Source organism: Squalius cephalus, assembly GCF_949319135.1.
Source record: "Squalius cephalus genome assembly, chromosome: 21".
Classification (NCBI taxonomy): Eukaryota; Metazoa; Chordata; class Actinopteri; order Cypriniformes; family Leuciscidae; genus Squalius; species Squalius cephalus.
This window is the reverse complement of record NC_137142.1, coordinates 6,148,892-6,170,574: the sequence shown is the minus strand read 5'-3', so window position 1 is coordinate 6,170,574 and position 21,683 is coordinate 6,148,892. Positions and strand designations below refer to the sequence as shown.

At 41.4% G+C, this 21,683-nt stretch overlaps 1 protein-coding gene across 1 annotated transcript in view; it reads right to left on the bottom strand.

The window, feature by feature from the left end:
• Nucleotides 1-16,912: 16,912 nt before the first annotated feature.
• Nucleotides 16,913-21,683, bottom strand: part of syndig1 (synapse differentiation inducing 1) — a 49,854-nt gene continuing 45,083 nt past the window's right edge. Inside the window, exon 4 of the mRNA XM_079855391.1 lies at nt 16,913-20,962. Coding sequence (XP_079711517.1) covers nt 20,804-20,962 — 159 coding nt within the window. The 3' untranslated portion in view covers nt 16,913-20,803. The remainder of the gene's footprint in view (nt 20,963-21,683) is intronic.

Sequence of the window (21,683 nt, the reverse complement as noted above, 5' to 3'; positions counted from 1 at the left end):
CACATCTGGTACACATTGAATCCACGTGTGCCAGATGTGGCCTTGATCTTTTTGTTATATAAAGGTCACATTAAATAAAATGTCCATGCCTTTATTAATACATTTTTGCTACTTTTATATTAATTTAATGTCGTTTATTGTCTTACTCTTGTCAATGACGCAGACATTTATTGTTAAAATATGAAAAGAGTGGAATAAACAAAGCATTTATATATTTGTAGTACGAAAATGGTCACTCAGTTGTTGTTTTTTACACCTAAAACAACAACTTTGTTGCTAATAACATTCTTTTTTTTTTCAAACTTTTGTATACTTGGTTACTTGGTGAAAAGCATGCTTGCGATGAAATATGGGACATATGAAAATGAATAAGAAATATGGGTGCATTATTTTGAGTTAAAGTGTGGAAATGTATATTTGAATTATTGTACTTATAGGATAGTTGAAACAGTATAGCTATGAAATTAGCCTTAACAGGACACAGTATAATTCTGGTTCAGAATAAAGAGTGATTTGAGATGTTGGAAATGGCATGTTAATAAAGTTCAGTTGGATGTTAAAAAAGGAAAAAATTACAGAATTCATTCTGTCAAAAGGTTTTAAAAGTGCACTTTTGGCTATATGTAAGAATTTATTTATTGCTAATGTGTGGACAGCTTGTAACGAAACTTAAAGAACGAGACCTTCTCCAGCTTCATAGGTTGGTCAATGAGTGTCTGTAGACTGATTTTAAAGGTTTCAAATATTCAAAAACCACTCACACAGTGTGAGATATTTCATGCAGTTGTGTACTTACATTAACCCAAAAGTTCCCAAAGATTTGTAAATCCTGAGAAATTCCAGTTTTAAATAATGGCTCGTCCCTTATCATTGTCGCCTATCAATAAGGTAATATCCGTGGCCGTGCTATCCTCGGTTTCCGCTTGTAAAAACCATAGATATATGTTTGATGATGTTGTATGACAGTCATGGTTCACGATTATTGATTAGCAAGTACAGAAAATCCCCAAAAAAAAAAAAAAACGTAAACATAGATCAACTGAGGCAAGCAGGCATTGGGAAAAACTGAGAAATAAAACATGGGTCAATATCAGTGTGGCGTTTTCAGGATGGAGAGCTTCGCGACAAACTTGGACTGTGTTTTAATTGACAGGTAAGCAAATATATATTATTTATTGTACACGTACAGTTATATTGCACTTGGTGTGTACTTCAGTAACGCTTTTTATCAAGTCCGGTGACCAAGTCTATGGCAGTGAAATTAAATGTGTTGCACAAAAATATTTAGCCATTACTTGCAAATATTGGGTTTGTTCAAATGTTTTTTTAGTACGATTGTTTTAAATGCGCAAAACTGCACAGCATTAACCCACAAAATCATTTGACAAATAGTCACATATTAGTAACAGGCTAATATAGCATTACATTTCACGATCCCTGCAGCTAATTCATTACGATGACATAAAATAGTGTGATCAAACGTACAAGTAATACAAAAACTAATTTATTAGCTGATATATAATTTATGATTCATGAATTCCATACATCTCTGGATGGTGAAAACAACATCTCCCATCGTTCCACTCCTTTATAGCATCATCAAGCTTCGTCTTTGTTATTGTTTTGAAAATGCGAGCTCCGGTTGCGAAAAAAATACAGATTGTGCCTTTAATGTGAAGGACTAGCTAACGTTAGCTTAAAGATGGAGTCCATTAACATCCACCATCACAACCATCGATCACAACTGTTCAGTGTTTTTAACCATCTAATATTTATTTTATGTTTCTGATATTTAAATACACCTACAGTATACTAGCAAAAAATATATGATTTGACGTTTCTAATTGAGATACACGCTGTGTATGTAATTTTAGAGTTACTTTGATTCTGAATTGCAGCAGCGCCCATCGATCATTGTAGATCAAGCAACGTATCTTTATAAAGGTGTTTAAACAACAAAATACATTATGTATTTGAGAATCTCATGATATAGTTAACAAGTTTAGGAATGTTTCGAATAAAAAAGGAAAATGACATAAAACCAATAGTCTACATCAGTCATAGAGCACTTTTGTGGCTGCATGACGCGTCGGCATGAAAATAATACATAAAAATGAGAGGCGACACTTTACTTTACAATTTACTCAGTATAAATGAGCTAATAAAACTAAAAGCTATTTGTACGTTCCACGATTAATATATCTGAATGTAAATTATTTGGTATTTTTAATTATTATTTTTATATTATTTAAGTTTTCAGTGATTAAAGTCATTTCTAGCCTTGATGTGCTTAACGGTTACTTAATTTCATTAGATTTAATTTAATTGTCTTTTTGTTACGATGAAGTAATTTCAAATAGTAGCCTATAACTGTAATACATGGAACAAGAAATAATTATTCTTTACGCTATCCTTTGATTGTTCCTTTTATTTTTTTAATATATATTTTTTAAATTATTTAAAAAATTCTAATAATTTCTGTAATTTCTAGTAATTTCTGTGCCACTAGAAGAACCAAAAGAATTGCAAACTTGCGCGTCATCTATTATAGCACTGCTGTGAGTTTAGGCTGGGACTGTTTGCTTCAGTGACCATTGGAAGATTTAAGGACTGTTCAGGAACCATATCATTGTAACCATTAACAATCATAATATTTTTTAACTCCACTTGGTCACGCTGGTGATGGAGAAATTACATGCTTAATTACATGCTTAAGTTAATTTTTCATTATTATTTTTTTTTTTTTTACTTATAACAATACATCCCATACATTTTTCTGTAGTTGTATTTTCCATTGGAAATAAATTCTATGTATTGCATTCTAATTGAAATAAATACTAACATCCATCCATCAGTGGCATGCAAGTGTGAGAAACAGCTGGCTCTGCAGAAAGGAAGGTTTTAGTCTCTAGGCTGTGTAAGGCCAGTGTTTGTGTGCAGGGGAAACTCAATCGCTGTTCATTTCTAATTAATGGCCCTGGAGGAATGGCTGCAGCAATGATTTCTTAGCCAGACACTTCAGCACAAGGCCTTGCCACTGTGATGAATGTGCCAACCGTTTTCATTTTTCTTTTTTTCTGTGAGTAACTTATTTAGCTGTCTATTTTTTTTATGTTGTTCAAATCACAGACATTATTGAATCTTTTCTCTGCAGCATAAAGTTTGGATAAGTCAAAACAATGCATTGTTGTCTGTCATTATAGAACAGCTGTGGTGCAGAACATTCTAGTAGAGTTCATGGCTCTGTTCTAAAACCCTAGTGACTTTAAGGCATTGTAGATGCAATCCTGAGGTTGTTCCAAATGATGGGCTGTAGCAATAACACATAATTGCATGTATTCATCAATGAGTAATGAGTAATCTACCTAAGATAGTGGATGAAGTGGTAGAAATTTTGTGATGTTTAGTTTCGTTATCATGTCTTGTTTCATTTAATAGTTTCATTGTCATGCTTAGTTCAGTTTGCATGGTTTTTCCTGTCACTGTTTGGCCAGAGGTCGCGTTCATCATTTGTTACCATGGTTTTTGATTAGTTACACGATGTTCCCTGTTTCTTTGATTATCATCCTCGGTGTATATAAGCTCTCTGTTTCTTCTGTTCAATGTTCCACGCTAAAGTTATGTTAGATGTGTAGTGTGCTTTTGCTTTCTGTTTATTAAGGTCTCTTGGTTCATCGTCATTCTGAGTCACGCATCTCTTTTGGATCCAACTACACGTGAACCCATGATAGAACGTGGAACCTAGATTAGGTTAAGCAGTAGGAGAAAAGTAAGATATGGATTTACCTGCTATTAGTCTGCTTCTCCATGAGCAGCGAGATCGCTTCCTCAAGGATCACACAAGCAACTTCTTAGATCTGGCATTTCTCATCCACTTTCCCAAATATGTGGAGTGGGTGGGGGTAATTGTGGATGGCCATTCACCATCCGCCTCGTTGAGGAGTGCAACGCCAGCCCCAGGCAACGCCGAGAGCCCAGCCAGCCTTCAGCCATGCCCACAATGGAACAAAAGCCAGAGCCCACCATAGACACAGAGCCAGAGCCCGCCATGAAGTGAGAGCCAGAGAGTTTATCAGAGGCCAATTTCATCCTTGAGCACATCGTGGAATTTGAATAGGTGTGTGAGCCGGCAAACATCGTCCGTCATAAAGGGCATATTGGTGGAGTGAGGGCTTATTAGTACAAAACAGGGCCGGTCTGTACAAGAACGGTTGTGGGTACCCATTTGGCTCCTTTTCCATAATCACAAACAAGTACGCTGTCACCTATATCCAGGCCAGAACTTCTGACAAGACTGGGTCAGATCTTGTGAATCATTTCACTTGGGGAGCAGTTACAGGAGCACTTTGCACTTCTTTGAAATATAAGATGTGGGCTTGAGAGCATTTTGGTGGTGTGTCCGGTAGAGGCAGCCTGGACAGTCCATCTGCATTGCAATTTTGCTCACATCTCCTGTATTTGGTAAATGGTAAATGGACTGCATTTATATAGCGCTTTCACAGACCTAAGGCCACCAAAGTGCTTTACATTAGCCTCACATTCACCCATTAACTCACTCATTCATACACCGATTTGATGTCATATTGGTAAGCCGACAGCAACAGAGCCCAATGCTGCATGCAATTCGCTGCCATTGAGGGAATGCCGGTTTGGTGACCAAAGACAGAGGAGAGTGGTCTGTGGTCTGTGAGCAGGGTAATTCTGCGCCCAAAATTTCTTGACACAGAATATGATTGCTAATGCTTCTAATTCAATTTGAGCTTAATTACTCTCTGCTGTGTCTCGTGGAGTCTCTGGTAGGGGTGCTGGAAAGTGCTCCGAGTGGGGACTTCATCGTTCTACTGGGGGACTTCAATGCCAACGTGGGCAGCGACAGTGACACCTGGAGGGGGGTGATTGGGAGGACCGGCCCACCTGATCTGAATCTGAGCGGTGTTCTGTTATTGGACTTCTGTGCAAGTCACAGCTTGTCCATAACAAACACCATGTTCAAGCATAAGTGTGTCCATCAGTGCACGTGGCACCAGGACACCCTAGGCCGGAGGTCGATGATCGACTTTGTGGTCGTTTCATCTGACCTCTGGCCATATGTCTTGGACACTCAGGTGAAGAGAGGGGCGGAGCTGTCAACTGATCACCACCTGGTGGTGAGTTGGATCCGATGGCGGGGGAGGAAGCTGGACAGACTCGGCAGACCCAAACGTGCTGTGAGGGTCTGTTGGGAACGTTTGGCCGAGTCCCCTGTCAGAGAAATCTTCGACTCCCACCTCTGGCGGAGCTTCAACCGGATCCCAAGGGAGTCTTGAGACATTGAGTCCGAGTGGACCATGTTCTCCAACTCCATTGTCGGCGCGGCCGTGCGGAGCTGTGGCCGTAAGGTCTCCGTTGCCTGTCGAGGCGGCAATCCCTGAACCCGGTCAAGCTGAAGAAGGAGTGGCTGGCTGGCTTGTGAGACTCCTGAGGCATCTGACAGGTGCTGGCAGGCCAAGCGGACTGCAGCCCGGGTGGTTGTGGAGGCAAAAAATCAAGCCTGGGAATGGTTCGGTGAGGCCATGGAGAATGACTTTTGGTTGGCCTCGAAGAGATTCTGGCAAACCGTCCGGCACCTCAGGCAGGGGAAGCAGTCCCCTATCAACACTGTTTGCAGTGGAAGTGGGCAGCTGTTGACCTCAACTGGGGATATCGTTGGACGGTGGAAGGAATACTTTGAGGATCTCCTCAATCCCACCGACACGACAAGCAGAGGCAGAGGGCTCAGAGGGGGACTCGTCCATCACCCAAGCTGAAGTCACAAGGTAGTTAAGAAGCTCCTCGGTGGCAAGGCACTGGGGGTGGATGAGATCCGCCCTGAGTACCTCAAGTCTCTGTATGTTGTGGCGCTGTCTTGACTGACACGCCCCTGCAGCATCGCATGGTGATTGGGGACAGTACCTCTGGACTGGCAGACCGGGGTGGTGGTCTCTCTTTTCAAGAAAGGGGAGCGGAGGGTGTGTTCCAACTATAGGGGGATCACACTTCTCAGCCTCCAAGTCTATTCCAGGGTTCTGGAGAGGAGAATTCGGCCGATAGTCGAACCCCGATTCAGGAGGAACAGTGTGGTTTTCGTCCCGGTCATGGAATGATGGACCAGCTCTATACCCTCTCCAGGGTGCTGGAGGGTTCATGGGAGTTTGCCCAACCAATCCACAAGTGCTTTGTGGATTTGGAGAAGGCATTCGACCGGGTCCCTTGCGGCGTCCTGTGGAGGGTGCTCTGGGAGTATAGAGTATGGGGCCCTCTGTTAAGGGCTGTCCGGTCCCTGTACGACCGGAGCAAAAGCTTGGTTCGCATTGCCGGCAGTAAGTCAGACTTGTTCCCAGTGCATGTTGGACTCTGGCAGGGCTGCCCTTTGTCACCGGTTCTGTTCATAATTTTTATGGACAGAATTTCTAAGCGCAGCCAGGGGCCGGAGGGTGTCCAGTTTGGGGATCACACGATTTCGTCTCTGCTTTTTGCGGATGATGTTATCGTGTTGACCTCATCAGACCACGACCTTCAGCGTGCACTGGGACAGTTTGCAACCGAGTGTGAAGCGGCTGGGATGAGAATCAGCACCTCCAAGTCCGAGGCCATGGTTCTCAGTCAGAAAAGGGTGACTTGCTCGCTTCAGGTTGGTGGAGAGTTCCTGCCTCAAGTGGAGGAGTTCAAGTATCTTGGGGTCTTGTTCACGAGTGAGGGAAGGATGGAACGTGAGATCAACAGACTGATCGGTGCAGCTTCTGCAGTAATGTGGTCTATGTCAGTCTGTTTTAGTGAAGAAGGAGCTGAGCTGCAAGGCGAAGCTCTCGATTTACAGGTCAATCTACATTCCTACTCTCACTTATGGTCATGAGCTGTGGGTCATGACCGAAAGGACAAGATTCCGGATTCGGTCGGCCGAAATGAGCTTTCTCTGCAGGGTGGCTGGTCACTCCCTTATAGATGGGGTGAGGAGCTCGGTCACTTGGGAGGAGCTCAGAGTAGAGCCGCTGCTCCTCCATATCGAGAAGAGCCAGCTGAGGTGGCTCAGGCATCTGTTCCGGATGCCTCCTGGACGCCTTCCCAGGGAGGTGTTCCTGGCGTGTCCCACAGGGAGGAGACCCCGGGGAAGACGTAGGACACGCTGGGGGGATTATGTCTCCCAGCTGGCCTGGGAATGCCTCGGTATTTCCCCGGAAGAGCTGGAGGAAGTGTCTAGGGAGAGGGAAGTCTGGGCGTCTCTGCTTAGACTGCTGCCCCCGCGACCCGGCCCCGGATAAGCGGAAGAAGATTATGATGATGACTCTCTGCTGAGTTCAGAGACCTTGACGCAAAGGTGATTGGCCTTTCTTTACAGGATGGCATTACATGGGAAATTACCACACAGACACAGGACGGTGAAGCATCACATGTCAACTGTATCAGTAGCGAAGGATTGTAATGTGTGAGGACCTCTGATTGTATTAATGTACATTTCACGTCCCTGAATGCCTTCTCACATTTGTCAGATCATTTCCATTGTTTGGACTTTGGACGAAGCCTACTGGCCTAATGTCAATTACCTGTCCTAGATACTCGATGGTGGGCTGGAAAAATTTACATTAGTCTTTCTTCATTAAAAAAGCCATACTCCTGCCTCTGAAGTGTTACAGTCAGGTTCCCGAGATGATCCTCATCGTCTTTTCCTGTGATTCGTCGAGATAACACTGTACTCCATTCAATCCACTCAGGATCTGGTCCATGGCATGCTGGAACAACGCTGGAGCCGACGTTATGCCGAAAGGAAGCCTCTGATATCTGTACAGGCCCTTGTGTGTCACAATGGTCAGCAGCTCTTGGGAAACAGGATCGACCTGCATTTGGAGGTAAGCTTGACCTAAGTTTATCTTGATCTTTATCAAAAAGATCTTTAATTAGTGGCAAGGGGTACTGTTCCACAGGTAAAACGGGGTTGACAGTAACCTTGAAATCACGACAAATTCTGACTGATCCATCCTTTTTCAGTACAGGAACTATTGACGTGACCCCCTCGCTAACACTCACTTTCTTCACATTCGTTTATCCTGTTAGCTTCCGACAAACGCATGCAAGATAATGAGCCGCTGTTAGCTGAGTAACATGTACTTCTACAAGTGTAGCGGATAGAGAAGAGAGCATTTATCCTCGTCGCCAGTTTTGTTACATCGGTAAGCGATGACCATGCACTGCTTGAGTGATGACACTGATACAAGCATTTTCACATTGCAGCTTTACTGCTTACTTCACTATGTATGCAGGTAACAATGCAATACAACAGGGAACCAGTACGGTGTGTCGTAAGGACAAAACATGCAACTTTTAGAATGCAATACACAACAGCCGGGATCCCTCTGGCTCCACCTTGGTCTATCGTCGCTCTGGCTCTGCTTCAGACTTCTGGATCTCCAGCTGTGCCTCAACCCTCCACCCCTCTGGCTCCACTGGGCTCCTCCTTCCCTCCGGTTCCACCATCATCCTCAGTCAGTTGGGCTCCTGGCTTCATTATCACTCCTCCCTCTTATCTCTGCTCTGGGTTATCCTCTGGTTCCTCCCTCTATCACCTCCTCCCTCCACTGTCTCCTCCATGGTGTTTAATATCAATTTATTATTTATTAATTAACTAGCTGAACTTTAGAGTTCTTTCTTAGTGTTTTAAAAATAGCGATTTTGATGCTATCATAGTCGTGCCCCTAGCACTCCCATTCAAAAGGCAATTTGACCGAAAACGAAAATATGGTCAAACTTTAAAGTGCCGTTTCCATTCTAATTATGCTTTTAAACGAAAGTTTGCCTCTGGTAGATTAACAAAAAGACCCTAGGTTGCATTTTGGCGAGAGTTACGCTTTAAAAATGTAACTAAGCATATATTTATTACCAAAGTACTTGTAGTGTACTTTTTAGAAATATAATAAAAGTATGCTTGTGTTTAGCATATTTCTTAAAAGTGTAACTAAGCATACAGTATATATTTATTACCAATGTACTTATAGTGCACTTTTTAGAAATATGTTAAAAGTATCCTTGTTTTTAGCATATTTCTTAAAAGTATAATTAAGCATATATTTATTACCAATGTACTTAGTGCACTTGTTAGAAATATATTAAAAGTATGCTTGTGTTTAGCATATTTCTTAAAAGTGTAACTAAACATATATTTATTACCAATGTACTTATAGTGCACTTTTTAGAAATATGTTAAAAGTACGCTTGTTTTTAATTATTAATAAAGTGCAAATAAATACACTTTTAAAAAATAAACTGAATTTTCACTTCAAGTATTTTTTTCTAAAATATATTTTTAGAAAATATACTAAAGTACAATTATTTTAAAGTGTGTTAAAAGTTGTATTGTGAAAATAGGTAAAAGCATGATGCTAAAATACTTTTAATATATTTAAAGATAGTACAATTTTTGTTAGTATATTTGCAATATACTATTGAAAAAGGGAATATATTTCAAATACAATAAAGTATACTTTTTTCCACTATAGGGAGTGTAACCCAATATTCCAAATAAATCTTATTCTATGGACGTTATATACTGTAGAAATTGTAAGAGGAGTATGGTAGTAGTAGTAAGAGTTTGTATGGTATTTATCCTGTCATTTTTAGTACAGATATGTGGTACAGAACATCCTGCAAGCAGTGCTGTTGAGAAGGTCCATAAATTTGACCATCTTCATTGATATTCACCTCACATAAACTGAGAAGAACATGAATTATTTTCTCCAATAATACCCTCAGGTGAAATCTGTGTTTTTCCAATGTTCAGGTGCTCATTTGAATAATAAATTCATTGTAGCATTTGACAGTCTGATAAGGCCACAAGTCATTTCAATCTGCCAATTATGAGATTGAAAATCTGCTTCCACCCCCAAGTCATGGCTTACAACAGGTATTATGTTGCAACCTAATTATTTGGGTTGAGGTGGAAGAGAGATTAACTAAAACTCACAAATGCAGTAAACACATACAAACCCCTCTAACATTATTAAAGCTCTTGAGATCACATCTCAGCAAATGATTGTAAACATGGAACAACTGTGCATTAGGCTAATTGCATTCTTACGCCCAGATGCCATTTAACCCTTTTAGCAGAATAGTAACAGCATCAGTACAAATGCAGTTGATTGTGCAATGAACCACCGTGTTTGTCAGGAACAACGTTTGACATTTCACTACGATTACTGGATGGGTGGATTATTGTAACATTTCACTTTTAAAAGTTAGCCAGAAAAACACAGTAAGGAAATGAATGTGCAGACAAAATGTGCAAAAACACCCATCTGTATACCCTTTAACATCAGTCTACAATTGTTCCATATCTACCTCTGAAAGTCTCTTATGCTCACCAAGGCTGCATTTATGTGATGAAAAATATAGTAGAAACACTAGACCTGTGAAATAGCACAATTTGGAATAACTGTTTTCATTTTAATATATTTTCAAATGTAATTTATTCCTGTGATGCAAAGCTGAATTTTCAGAATCATTACTCCAGTCTTCAGTGTCACATGATCCTTCAGAAATCATTCTAATGTGCTGAAACATTTATTTTTTTATCAATGTTTAAAAAGTTTGGGGTAAGTAAGAAAAAAAAAACATACTTTTATTCAGCAAGGACAAAATAAATTAATCAAAAATAACAGTTTATTTGTATTGGGATGTTTGTATCATAATGTTACAAAAGAATTACAAATAAATTATGTCTATTTCAATAAACACTTTCACTGTGTCACAGTTTGTGATAGACAAGGCAGACGAAGATGAAGAATACAGTTCAAATAATTATAAATAAATACATTAAATATAGTCTTTAATGATAATCCACAGGTATATACAAAATAAGGCAGAAAATTACCACTTAACATTAGAGTATCTACTCATGTAGGGATAGACGACACCGGACACTAAACTTACAGAGAACCGAACATGCAGGTGATGTTGTCAATGGAAAGTTTTCTTTTATCCAAAAATCATTAGGATATTAAGTAAAGATCATGTTCCATGAAGATATTTTGTTAATTTCCTACTGTAAATATATAAAACATTTATTTTTGTGAGTGAATGCAGCACAATCGTGAATATAAATTGAAAACTTTAAAGAAAACAAATTTTCTCAATGTTTCAATTTTTTTGCACCCTCAGATTCCAGTTTTTCAAATAGTTGTATCTCGACCAAATATTGTTCTATCCTGACAAACCATACATCAATGGAAAGTTTATTTATTCAGCTTTCAGGTGATGTATAAATCTAAATTTCAAAAAATTTACCCAGGTGACTGGTTTTGTGGTCCAGGGTCACAATATAGCCTAGTCATCTATATTCGTCATTCAAAAAGGGAAACCGACGCTGCAGGCTGCAGATACACAAACCATAAACAAAGCAGTGCGTGCTTACTGTTTTGAATATCAATCCTGCTTAACACTTTCTTTATTCCACCCCGCTCATTTTAATATTGAAATATTCGCCAAGGAACACGCCAAGGTAAGATGACGTAACATTAGAACAGGTGGTTGTTGATGGTTAAGGTGGCTGGTGAAGGGATGGCACAGACAGACAGGAGGAGGTTCTAGAGGTGGACGGACGACCGGGAGGAGGATGAACAACAAAGTCCAGGCTGGTGATAAAGGTGGAGTGAGCCAAGGGATGACCTTGAGTTGATCCCCTGCTCAAGGTCATCCCTTGGCTCACTCCAATCTCCCTTGGCTCACAATCATCCCAATGGTTCTTCATCCAGGCCACAGCCAGGGGAGTGCCCCATGTCGGTGTTGATGGAGGGAGGTGCCATGGGGATGACTGGAGACAATGACGGCGAGGATGGAGGCCACTGTGCAGCCGATGAGCCGAGGTGGTGGAGAGATGGCAAAGATTTTGGAGGCCGCAATGGAGCCGCAGCGACGACCTCCCGAGATTGAGGTGGGGATCCGGAGGTCCAAGAGCAAGTTAGAGCGACGACGGCAGAGGCAAAACCTGAGGTAGGGCCCAGCAAACAGCAGCCGAAGGGGTGGAGGACCAGAGAGCAGTGGATGGTCCGCAAGTCCGCAGTGGAGGCAAAGCGATGTCTGACCCAGGTGGAGAAGACGTGCCGAGGGAGTCCGGCGAGGCCGAATGGCCCATGCTGAAGTCGAGGGCTGAAAGAGTGCAAGTGCAGGAGCCAGGGCGATGGGTCGAGTTAGAGCGTAGCACACTGAGGCTGGGGGCAGAACCTCAGGCTCCTCATGCCCAGGAGGAGATGGCTCCCGACAGGTCCGGGTTGGTGCCATGCTACTGAGAGGAGGCAGGGGTGGTACCGAAGGATTGATGGGAGACAGTGATAACTGGGTGGATAAATATATATATACAACTTTTGAAACTGTCTGGTGAGGTGGTGGGATGGGGAGGCTGGGCAGGGCTATGTACCAAATTAGCTCAAAATATATCATTAATTTTAACGGATTATAATTAATTATAAATATTTTAATTATTTTTAGAATTGACTGTAGCAGAATTAATAGTACAATTATTTAATCAGTTCATCCAATGAACAGAAAGCATAATCAATTATTAATTCTAGGAAATATATTATCTTCCTGGCCAAGAAAGAATAACCTTTTCCAACTAAAGTAAATAAAGTTCTAGCAGGGTAAAAGCATAGGTATCGCTAGATCAAGATGTTTAAATGACTTCGATATGTGGCAAACACAGAGACAATAAAGCGGCGATATAATGGTTTAATAAATGAAACTTGGGTAGGCTTCACACACAACTAAACTAAGCAAAGACTGTAGACAGAATCAATAAAGTAAAGAAAAGTGAAGAAAGAGAGAGAGAATAAAAGAGAATGGCAAGATTACACTCAGTTAACCACAACCTACGAGAAACATCAGAGAATCAGGGTCACCTTAAAGGGGCACAATAACTTACAAACGCATCTAAAAACAGGTACTTGCATTGACTTCGGTTGCTGAAAAAGTCCAGATGCAGGAGATTCTTGAGATTCTTGATGATTTTGCCTGGAGTGCGCTGAAGTGTTTGTTTTGGGTTCTTGGGGTGGTCCACGTTGAATCCAAAGAAATTAACATGAAGATGAAGTTGCCAGAAGGAGAAAGGAGAATGTTGTCTCAAAGAGATTGAGCAAAGATCTGAACTAATCAGACACTATTAAAGGTCCTATCAGCTCACACCCATTTGGTGAGGTGACCAATCAAAGTTGACCGGGAGAAAGACTTTGTTCCATCTTATCTCCATTTGCATGTTCATGCTGGCATGGAGAATTTGTGCAGTCTTTACACAAAAGTATGGTACAGTATTATAAAATCAAAAGAGGATTCTTTTGATACCAAGAAAGAGGGGATTTGAAGACATTAAAGCAGTGATACATCATCTTTGGATATCAACATTTGAAGTCACTCTAACATAACTAAAGAATCATAACTAGTCATAACTAATAAAACATAGGGACATGCATAAAACACAGGAGAAATACTATAAACATTTGGGAAAGGTTGTGGGTAAGAATGGAGTAAACGTCCTTTGTGTATTGGAAGTTTGTCTCTATAGTCTTTGACCAAATGGCTCGTGTCGTCTGGTCTGCTGTGCTATCTTTTGAGGATTGCAGAAACAGTCTCTTGCTGAGATCGTTCAGGAGAGCAGAGGTGATAACGGTCTTTGAAGAGAACTGGTTTGAGGGCCGATGACAACAGGGGAGAGGGGGAAGGTTTTATGATGTCTAGAGCATTTTGGATTAAGTCCATTCGTTGCAACTAACAGGACTGAAGATGACGATATACTTTCTGGTAAAATTAAGGGATACAGGGAATTCAATCCCTTCATAGCTTCCATCCCTCAAACTTCACAAGGACTCCCACGGTGACGGCAGGTGAAGTCGGCTCACACCCCTGGTCAGACTCTGCATGGTGCTTCGGCTCCGATGCGATGGTGGGTGCTCTCATCCCTTCCTCGGGCATCTGCTCACTCGTTGCGGTCGGTGGAAGCATCCAGTCTGCGGGGGGCTTAGACATCAAATCTGTCATTCGGGGTGGTGACGGGCTGGACTCTGGGTCAGGCTGTTGTTTGGATTAGGGGTAGACACTCTCCAGACACCTGATAATGGCCTCCCTCCAGCAAAGTCCATTGGTGTCTGGGAGGTCTACTGGGTGGTAATAGGTGACACCGATCCAATACAACGATTTGACCGTCTTGTCGTTGTATCCTGAATGAACTGTGAGAAGGCAAAACTGCAGCGTGTAGTCCGCTATAGGCAGGCCACTCTGGACCAGAGCAGCGAACTGTGCTGCAATTTCCATTTTGGATCCGGTCTTCTGTCAGAGTTTGTGGTAGACAAGGCAGACGAAGTACAGTTCAAATATAGTCTTTAATGATAATCCACAGGTATATCCAAAATATGGCAGAAAAGAACCACTTAACATTAGCGTATCTACTTCTGTAGGGATAGATGACACCAGATACTACACTGACAGAGCACTGTGATGATGATGATGATTGATGAGTGCACAGCTGAACATAATAAGTATCCGTGCCCACAAATGAATGATTAAGGCAGACGATGATGAAACACAAAGAATCCAAACAAACGTTATTGTGACACTCTGTAACTTATGAGCAATTTAATGCTTCTTTGCTGAAAATATAATGTACTTAGAATCAATTATTTGAACCAGATTTTAAATCAGAATTTAATCCAGAAGATGCTGAACTGATCATAAGCACCCACATAGTAGGATAATTACATTTATTTGAGTTATAAGCCTGTGTTATGCTTTCCTCCTCCGCTGGTGGAAAACTGCAGATGTGAACTTCCCAACGAATGACTCATCATCTCATCGCAGTAACAGATGCTGCTGAGAGAGTCAGCCCTTCAAATTAATCCTAAAATTATGAACTAGGATTGTAAAAACCCTTATATTTACCGGGACCATGCAAAGACCACATGATTTAGTGACTGTCTTACATCCCTGTTTTAGGATTACTTCAATTACAAACACTGTCATTGAATTGTTACATAAACCCACCAACGCACATTAACTCTCTCTCATCCTGTCTTTCTGTCCAAGTGTAATAGTTAATGCTAAGGTCTTTATTAACCCTATAAAGCCTACTTTATCAATTTATGAGGCCTCTAAATTATCAACACGATCAAAACTTTGCTGAAAAACCTGTTGAACACAATCTGCTACATGCCTTCTGTCATTTGATTAATAGTTTATACATTTCTAGCAAGTACCCCCATCAGTTCGGGGTACAGTAAACGTGTCTTGTCAAATCTTTTATGATTTTAATGAAATTTGATATTGTTAGTAATACTTCAAGATGATGTTTATTTGTTCATCTCTCAGTCATTATTGTATTGTATAAGTTTTATTATTTCATATGTCAGGCTTTATAGAGTTAATTTCTTCTAGATGGGCATCATGTTCAGACAACATGACTGTTCCCTTAATTAGGAAGCAGTGTTTAACAAGTTGCCTACTTTTGTTTATGCAAACTATATACAATTTGAGATCCTAACCTCAGGCAATATCTCTGGCAAACTGTGGAGATATCTCTTTTTTTATGAAATATGCACAGGTGATTAGTTATTCAGCCAGCCCATGGGAGCTGTAGAATGAAAACTTCAGGATAGACAGCAGGTCAAGAGGCAGGTCTAGCTGTCTACCTTTAAAAAACGAGTTTACCAGAAATTGCAAATTCAGTCTTCCTTTATTCACCCTCAAAATGTGTGTGCTAGAACAATATTTGATTATATAGAACAACATCTGCTGATGCCTAAAGTTTGGTTGTTTTGCTCATTGTGTTCTCTTGTTTTTCTCCTCTTGTTCTCCTACTATCTTTAAAACACTGATAATAACACCATAAAAACGAAAAAAAAAAAAATCCATTTTTTCCATTCAAATTTTCCATTTATCTTTTTAAATTTACCTTAAATTCATATAACAACCATAATATAATCTTAATCTAAATTGAACCTTACGTTAACATAAATTAACATAACTGTTTCTTTGTCATTCCATTCAGATTTCAATAATCAGAACCACAAATCAACAAATGCTATCCGCAATGTTAATCTTCTGGACAAATTCTTCCACCTTGAGGTTCTGCTGGGTTGTCCTCTCATGATTTCATGTTGTCAAGGAACTACTGTAACTGAACAGAACTCTTCCTAATTTTTCCATAACATACTCACAACAGCACAATAAAATCTGTAGCGACCATCACTTCAACTATTACCTGAATCAATACAGAAATTAGGCGTATAGTGTCAGTTCTGGCAGGTCACGTTAGTCAAGCTCGTATCAGCTGACTCTCAGCTGATCCGCGTCTACCTATAGGAATACGACACCTATCACTGTATACATATATAAGCTCCTTCAGTATTATCAACAGCTAACGCATTTCTCAGGAGCTCATTACCCTCCTCCATCCCCAGCTCCTCTCATCAGTCAGGGTTTGGCATTCTGATTCCCCTTTGAATCAGAATAAATTCTCGAATTATGCTGTACATTAAAATCTTATTAATTAATGATATCTGCAATACATTAATGTTGGTGCTGTTCTGTTTACCCTAAGGGGGTTATTGCTCTTATCCATGCTAGGCTTGCCCAGAACAGAACCAAATGCAGTGTGCAAATGTGTTCTTATTGGTGTTCCGTGAACGTACATTTGTGAATGAGGGCTTGTAGTTTAATCCACAGCATGAAGAAGTTCAAGATTAATGTACAATGTACAAATTTACAAGATTGAATAAGATGCACTTCTAGATAAAGATTTGGAAAATTAGACACAAATCTAAGTTTCTATCTGTTTGTCTTTCTGTGAACCTTCATTTTTTTAACACTGCATCATAAACCTAAAATATTGATAAATAATGGCCCAAATCAGACAAACACACCGGCACCATGTTTGAATGAAAAGACCACATTTAATTAGCATGAGCTTGCTGGCAAGAGGTGTTTCCCAAAGTATGGGAGAAAATTTGACAGAGGAGGCATTTACAGCTTTATAGATAGACATAAACTGAATAGTATAAACTGAAAGCCTTAGGACTTTATTACAGAGTAGTTAATAGTGAATGTTACAGCCCCACAAGAATGACTTCACCCATACATTCAGAAAAAAGTCCACACGCAGGCTTGAGCAACCCATCTATATGGCTTCATGTTCATTTTGTTTCTGTAATATCAAAAGAGTGTTGAAAATGCCCCTTTGTGTTTCACAAACCTTAAGATTTAGAACCTCTTAAAAAGGCTTGAAAGCACTGTGGCACTTCAAATAGATGCTTTACATAATCCAAAAAAAAAAAAAAAACATTCAAGAAAAGTCATCTGATTGTTCAGATTCTAATTCAGATCTTGTTTGGATCTTTTGACAGATTAGATCTGTATACCAAATACTGTGTTTGTGACAACCCAATATTAAAGTCAAGATGAAATACTGTTAACAGCCCATTTAACTTCTGTAATCTGATTTCTGAGTGAAATAAAATTCAACAAGAAATAAAATGGGTGGGGTTGCACCAGCCGTTTGTAAGATCTTGGAACATAAAGTCTACACTAGAGGCTGAGTAACGTCGTAAGACATTGTGTCAATGTCGTGACACTAGGGTATAGCCCTTTGGAGCCCCATGTACCTCTGAAATTTCAGAAAAGGCCAATGATAATTGGTTAATGGAATTTAATTTCACTCCCCTGGAAATACAGGTATAAAAGGAGATGGCTTGCACCACTCATTCAGGTTTGAGGAGCCGAGACAGTGTCCTGGCCATTTCAGGTAGTTCAGTGTTGTGGCAGGAGGGTCACAACGTCTCGTTCCCTCCCTCAGGGGAAAGAGTTTACAATAGTTAACAAGACATTCCCTATCTGTCACTTACACAACATTGTGTCGATGTATTGACACTAGTGGTCCCTATGCTAAACACCACAACCAGCTGAACTGTGTTACAAGGTTTTTAAGCTGCGTGCCTAAGAACAAGTGAACTCAGGCCACATCGTAACCTTTCCAAGTTGCCGTAGTCCTTCGTACCACAAGGGGCAATTACAATTGAAACAATTGAAATAGGTTGCTGCAGCCATTTTTGACCTTTTCTGTTTTTTTTGTTGTTTTTGTTCTTTTTACAAAAACTTACAGCTGAGCAGGCCAGACGTGGAAATACATCACATGGACTTACCAACCAGGAGGTGCCACAAATGGAGAAATTCTCTGTGAAGGGTGCCTGAGAAGGGGGAAACTCACAACCACAGCGACTAGAGGCAGAGCAAGGCTCTGTTTAGGGGAAGACACAGGGTTTACTGACAGGGAAACAGTGAAAAATACTTCATATGGGATTACCAATAGCTAATCAGCCCATATGGAGCACTAAGCCCAAGTATACAGCCTCTCCTGAAAAGGGGCATAGCATGAGTAATGGGCTAGGTAGCACAATTCTCTGCTAGCGCGAGAAGTCAGAGAAAAGTCAGTAGGCTTTAATCAATTATGGTCTATTACTGCATCGATGCAGAATCGTCCATATCCGCATCGTGATACATTGATGTAACGATTAATTTCAACACCCCTAGGGGAAAGGCACTGAGTGCAAGTGATATACCCAGCCGTTTACCCGTTCGTACCCAGTAACACTTGGGACGAAACCGGATCCACTCTGAGATTATAAAATCTTGCAAAAGTATTGGGTGTAACCCACCCCACCGCTCTACAGATGTCTGTCAGGTAGGCGCCATTCACTAGTGCCCAGGAGGGAGCAACTCCACTGGTGGCGTGTGCTCGTATTCCCAGGGGCATAGCATGCCCTGGGCTTGGTATGCCTAAGAAATGGCATCCACAATCCAGTGGGTGATCCTCTGCTTGGAGACAGCCTTCCCCTTCTGCTGTCCCCCGAAACAGACAAAGAGCTGTTCAGATCGTCTAAAGCTCTCAGTGCGCTCCAAATAAATGCGCAGGACGTGAACTGGACACTGCAGAGATAAGGCTGTGTCTGTCTCAAACCTGAGGGAGGGCTTGCAAGTACCTGATAGACCTGAAGGATGGGTCACCTTCCTGCGGGAGGACCTCCATTGAGGGGGATGGCCTCTGCGATAGGCAGACAGAGAGCGGGACCTCGGAGGCCTGTAGATTGCTGAGGCAGGATGTGTCTGATTGCCTCCATATGCTTCTTCACTGCTGTTAACTGTTGTAAGAAGATCTCAACAGTGTTGCCAAAGAGGCCACCTAAGGAGATGGGAGTGTCAAGAAAGCGCACTTTCCCTGCATCTTGCATCTCGGCAAGGTTAAGCCATAGATGGCGCTCCTAGGTGGACATCGCCTGACCCAAAGCCTGTGTCGTGACTTTTGTCGCTGAGGGCAGCTCCTGCATTAGCCTTGGGTCGGACCTGCCCTCGTGCAGTTCTTTCAATGCCCTAACCTGATGGACCTGCAGGATGACCATGGCATGCAGGGTGGAGGCAGCCTGTTTAGCAGCACAAGGTGAACTGGAAGGGAGCCTCAGATGGTTCCTCCAGGTGGCAGCCTTCTGCGGGCACAGATGCACCGTACTCACATGCTCAACCTGGGGGACCTCCGAGTACCCCCTGGCTACCCTGCCATTGAGTGTAGTGAGGGCAGAAGAACCTGCGAAGCATATTCTGGCAGTGAAAGCTGCCTTCCATGACTTTGTGAGCTCCTGGTGCACTTCCAGGAAGAAAGGCACTGGGACGGAGTGCCACTGTGCATCACACTTCGAGCCCAGAAACCAATCATCGAACCGCGAAAGCACGGGACAGGTTGGCCCGGGCAAGCACAGCAGCCAACTCAGCCTCAGCCTGCGCCATCACATGAGATAGTGGGGGCCTAGGCGTGTCATCTGCTACCCTTCGATGCTGCAATTAACAGTTCATCATTTTCGAGAGCCCCGGATGAGAAATTAAATTCACCCAAAGGTGAACCGCCTAACTCATCCGTGAACTCAACTGAATGAGCTTGCTGAGGAATGGGAGGCCTATGGGGATTCACCCAGCGGAAAAACTTCCACTGAAATGCTCAGAATGCCCTTGGCACTTGGCGCCTCAGTCTTGTGTGCATCCACCGCAATTAAATCAATCTGCTGTTTTATTCTGACTGTTACTCCTGGTTGGAGGCTTCCATAAATATTTAGTTTATACGTAGAGTTATGTTTCAATTAATGGTGCAATAAATTATATTTAGTAGTGTGTAAGTTGTACTTTCTTTTACTTTCTAAAATTCTTTTGCAATTAGGCTAAGTTGTAACTTAGGCACAGCTGGTGCAACCGGTTTGATTTCATCTAGTGGGAATTTATTGGATCGGCCATCCATTATTCAATGCTATCTGATGACAAATAGGAAAGTTGTTTCAGTGGCGGAGCAAAAGATTCAATTTTGATGAACGATTTCTTTGGAAAAATGTGCACAATATGAGTGGGAACATGCATAAGTAAATCAGTTCTTTACTTAAGTAAATGAGGTCCCTTTTGATTTCAAATTGACTTTAATTTGGCCAAAATCTCGTGTGTGTAGCATTAGATTTGCACTTGCACAAACGTTGAGCACAAAAAAAAACTAAAAATGTTATGGTGGCGGCATAGTCACAAGAAAATGCAGAAAAGTGATCAGGACATTTACACAAACAATTAGGTTCCCAATGAAATGGGAACTTTACTTTTAAAAGTGCAGGAGTGGAACACATTGCTGGTGAGTCCCATTTTGTGACCTTTGGGGGTTTTCTCAAAAAGCTGATCCCAAAGTAAACCAGTCTTTATCTGACTGCTGAAAAGAAAGAGTGGTTAGGGCATGAGAAGGCTACAAGTGATTGTTTTTGGAGAGGTATGCGATAAGGGCCACAGCCACACCCACGTAGATGCCCGTCCCGATGGTGATGGACAGTACGGCGAGGAAGAGCGCACGTCTGGAGCTGGAGCTGGCATGGTGAAAGTCCCCTTTAGTCACCGCTTTGTTAGTCTGCATGAGGGAGGTAGAACAAAGACAAAAATAGCACATGTTGACATGTTTTGGAAAGGTTTGCAGTGTGAATGAGCTATGATCGCATAAGAGAGATGGAGAGAGAAAGAAAACAGAGAAATTATTAATTGGCCCTTCTCCAACAGCTGACTGACAGATCTGGTAAAGAGCATAAATAATAAGTGCTGCATGACTCAGAGCTCTCCTGTGGGGGCTTGCAGCCTTTGAAGTCCAGGAAACGTTGCCAAGATTAAGGAGAGATATTTCTGATGAATTCATTTACATCTCAACACCCCGCTACAACATTGTTATCCTTCCTTGCTCACTTACAGCTACTCCTACCTGACCACTCAGAGATATTTCGACATTTAATACCTAGATTTATTTGCATAATGGTTGTAATTGCATACCGAGAAAAGTTGGACTGTCTGTCTGTAGGCTTGTGTCTTTCATTTTTGCCAACATCCATCAAACAGTTCGGCCCACAATAATCTGATGATGCTAATCGGGTCATATTGAAATTGCCCTCACATTTAGCAGCCGATCATAATTCAGCTACAACTGCATCATGAGGTAGGAACAAAACAAAATTAGTCATGCTCAAATGTGTATTTCTTTTTTGCCTGGATGATATAAAGCTAATGTGTGTCAGCCTAGCAAAAATGAGAGCATGTTTAAGAAATAGAGATGAAACGATATGACAATTTTATATCACGATTAT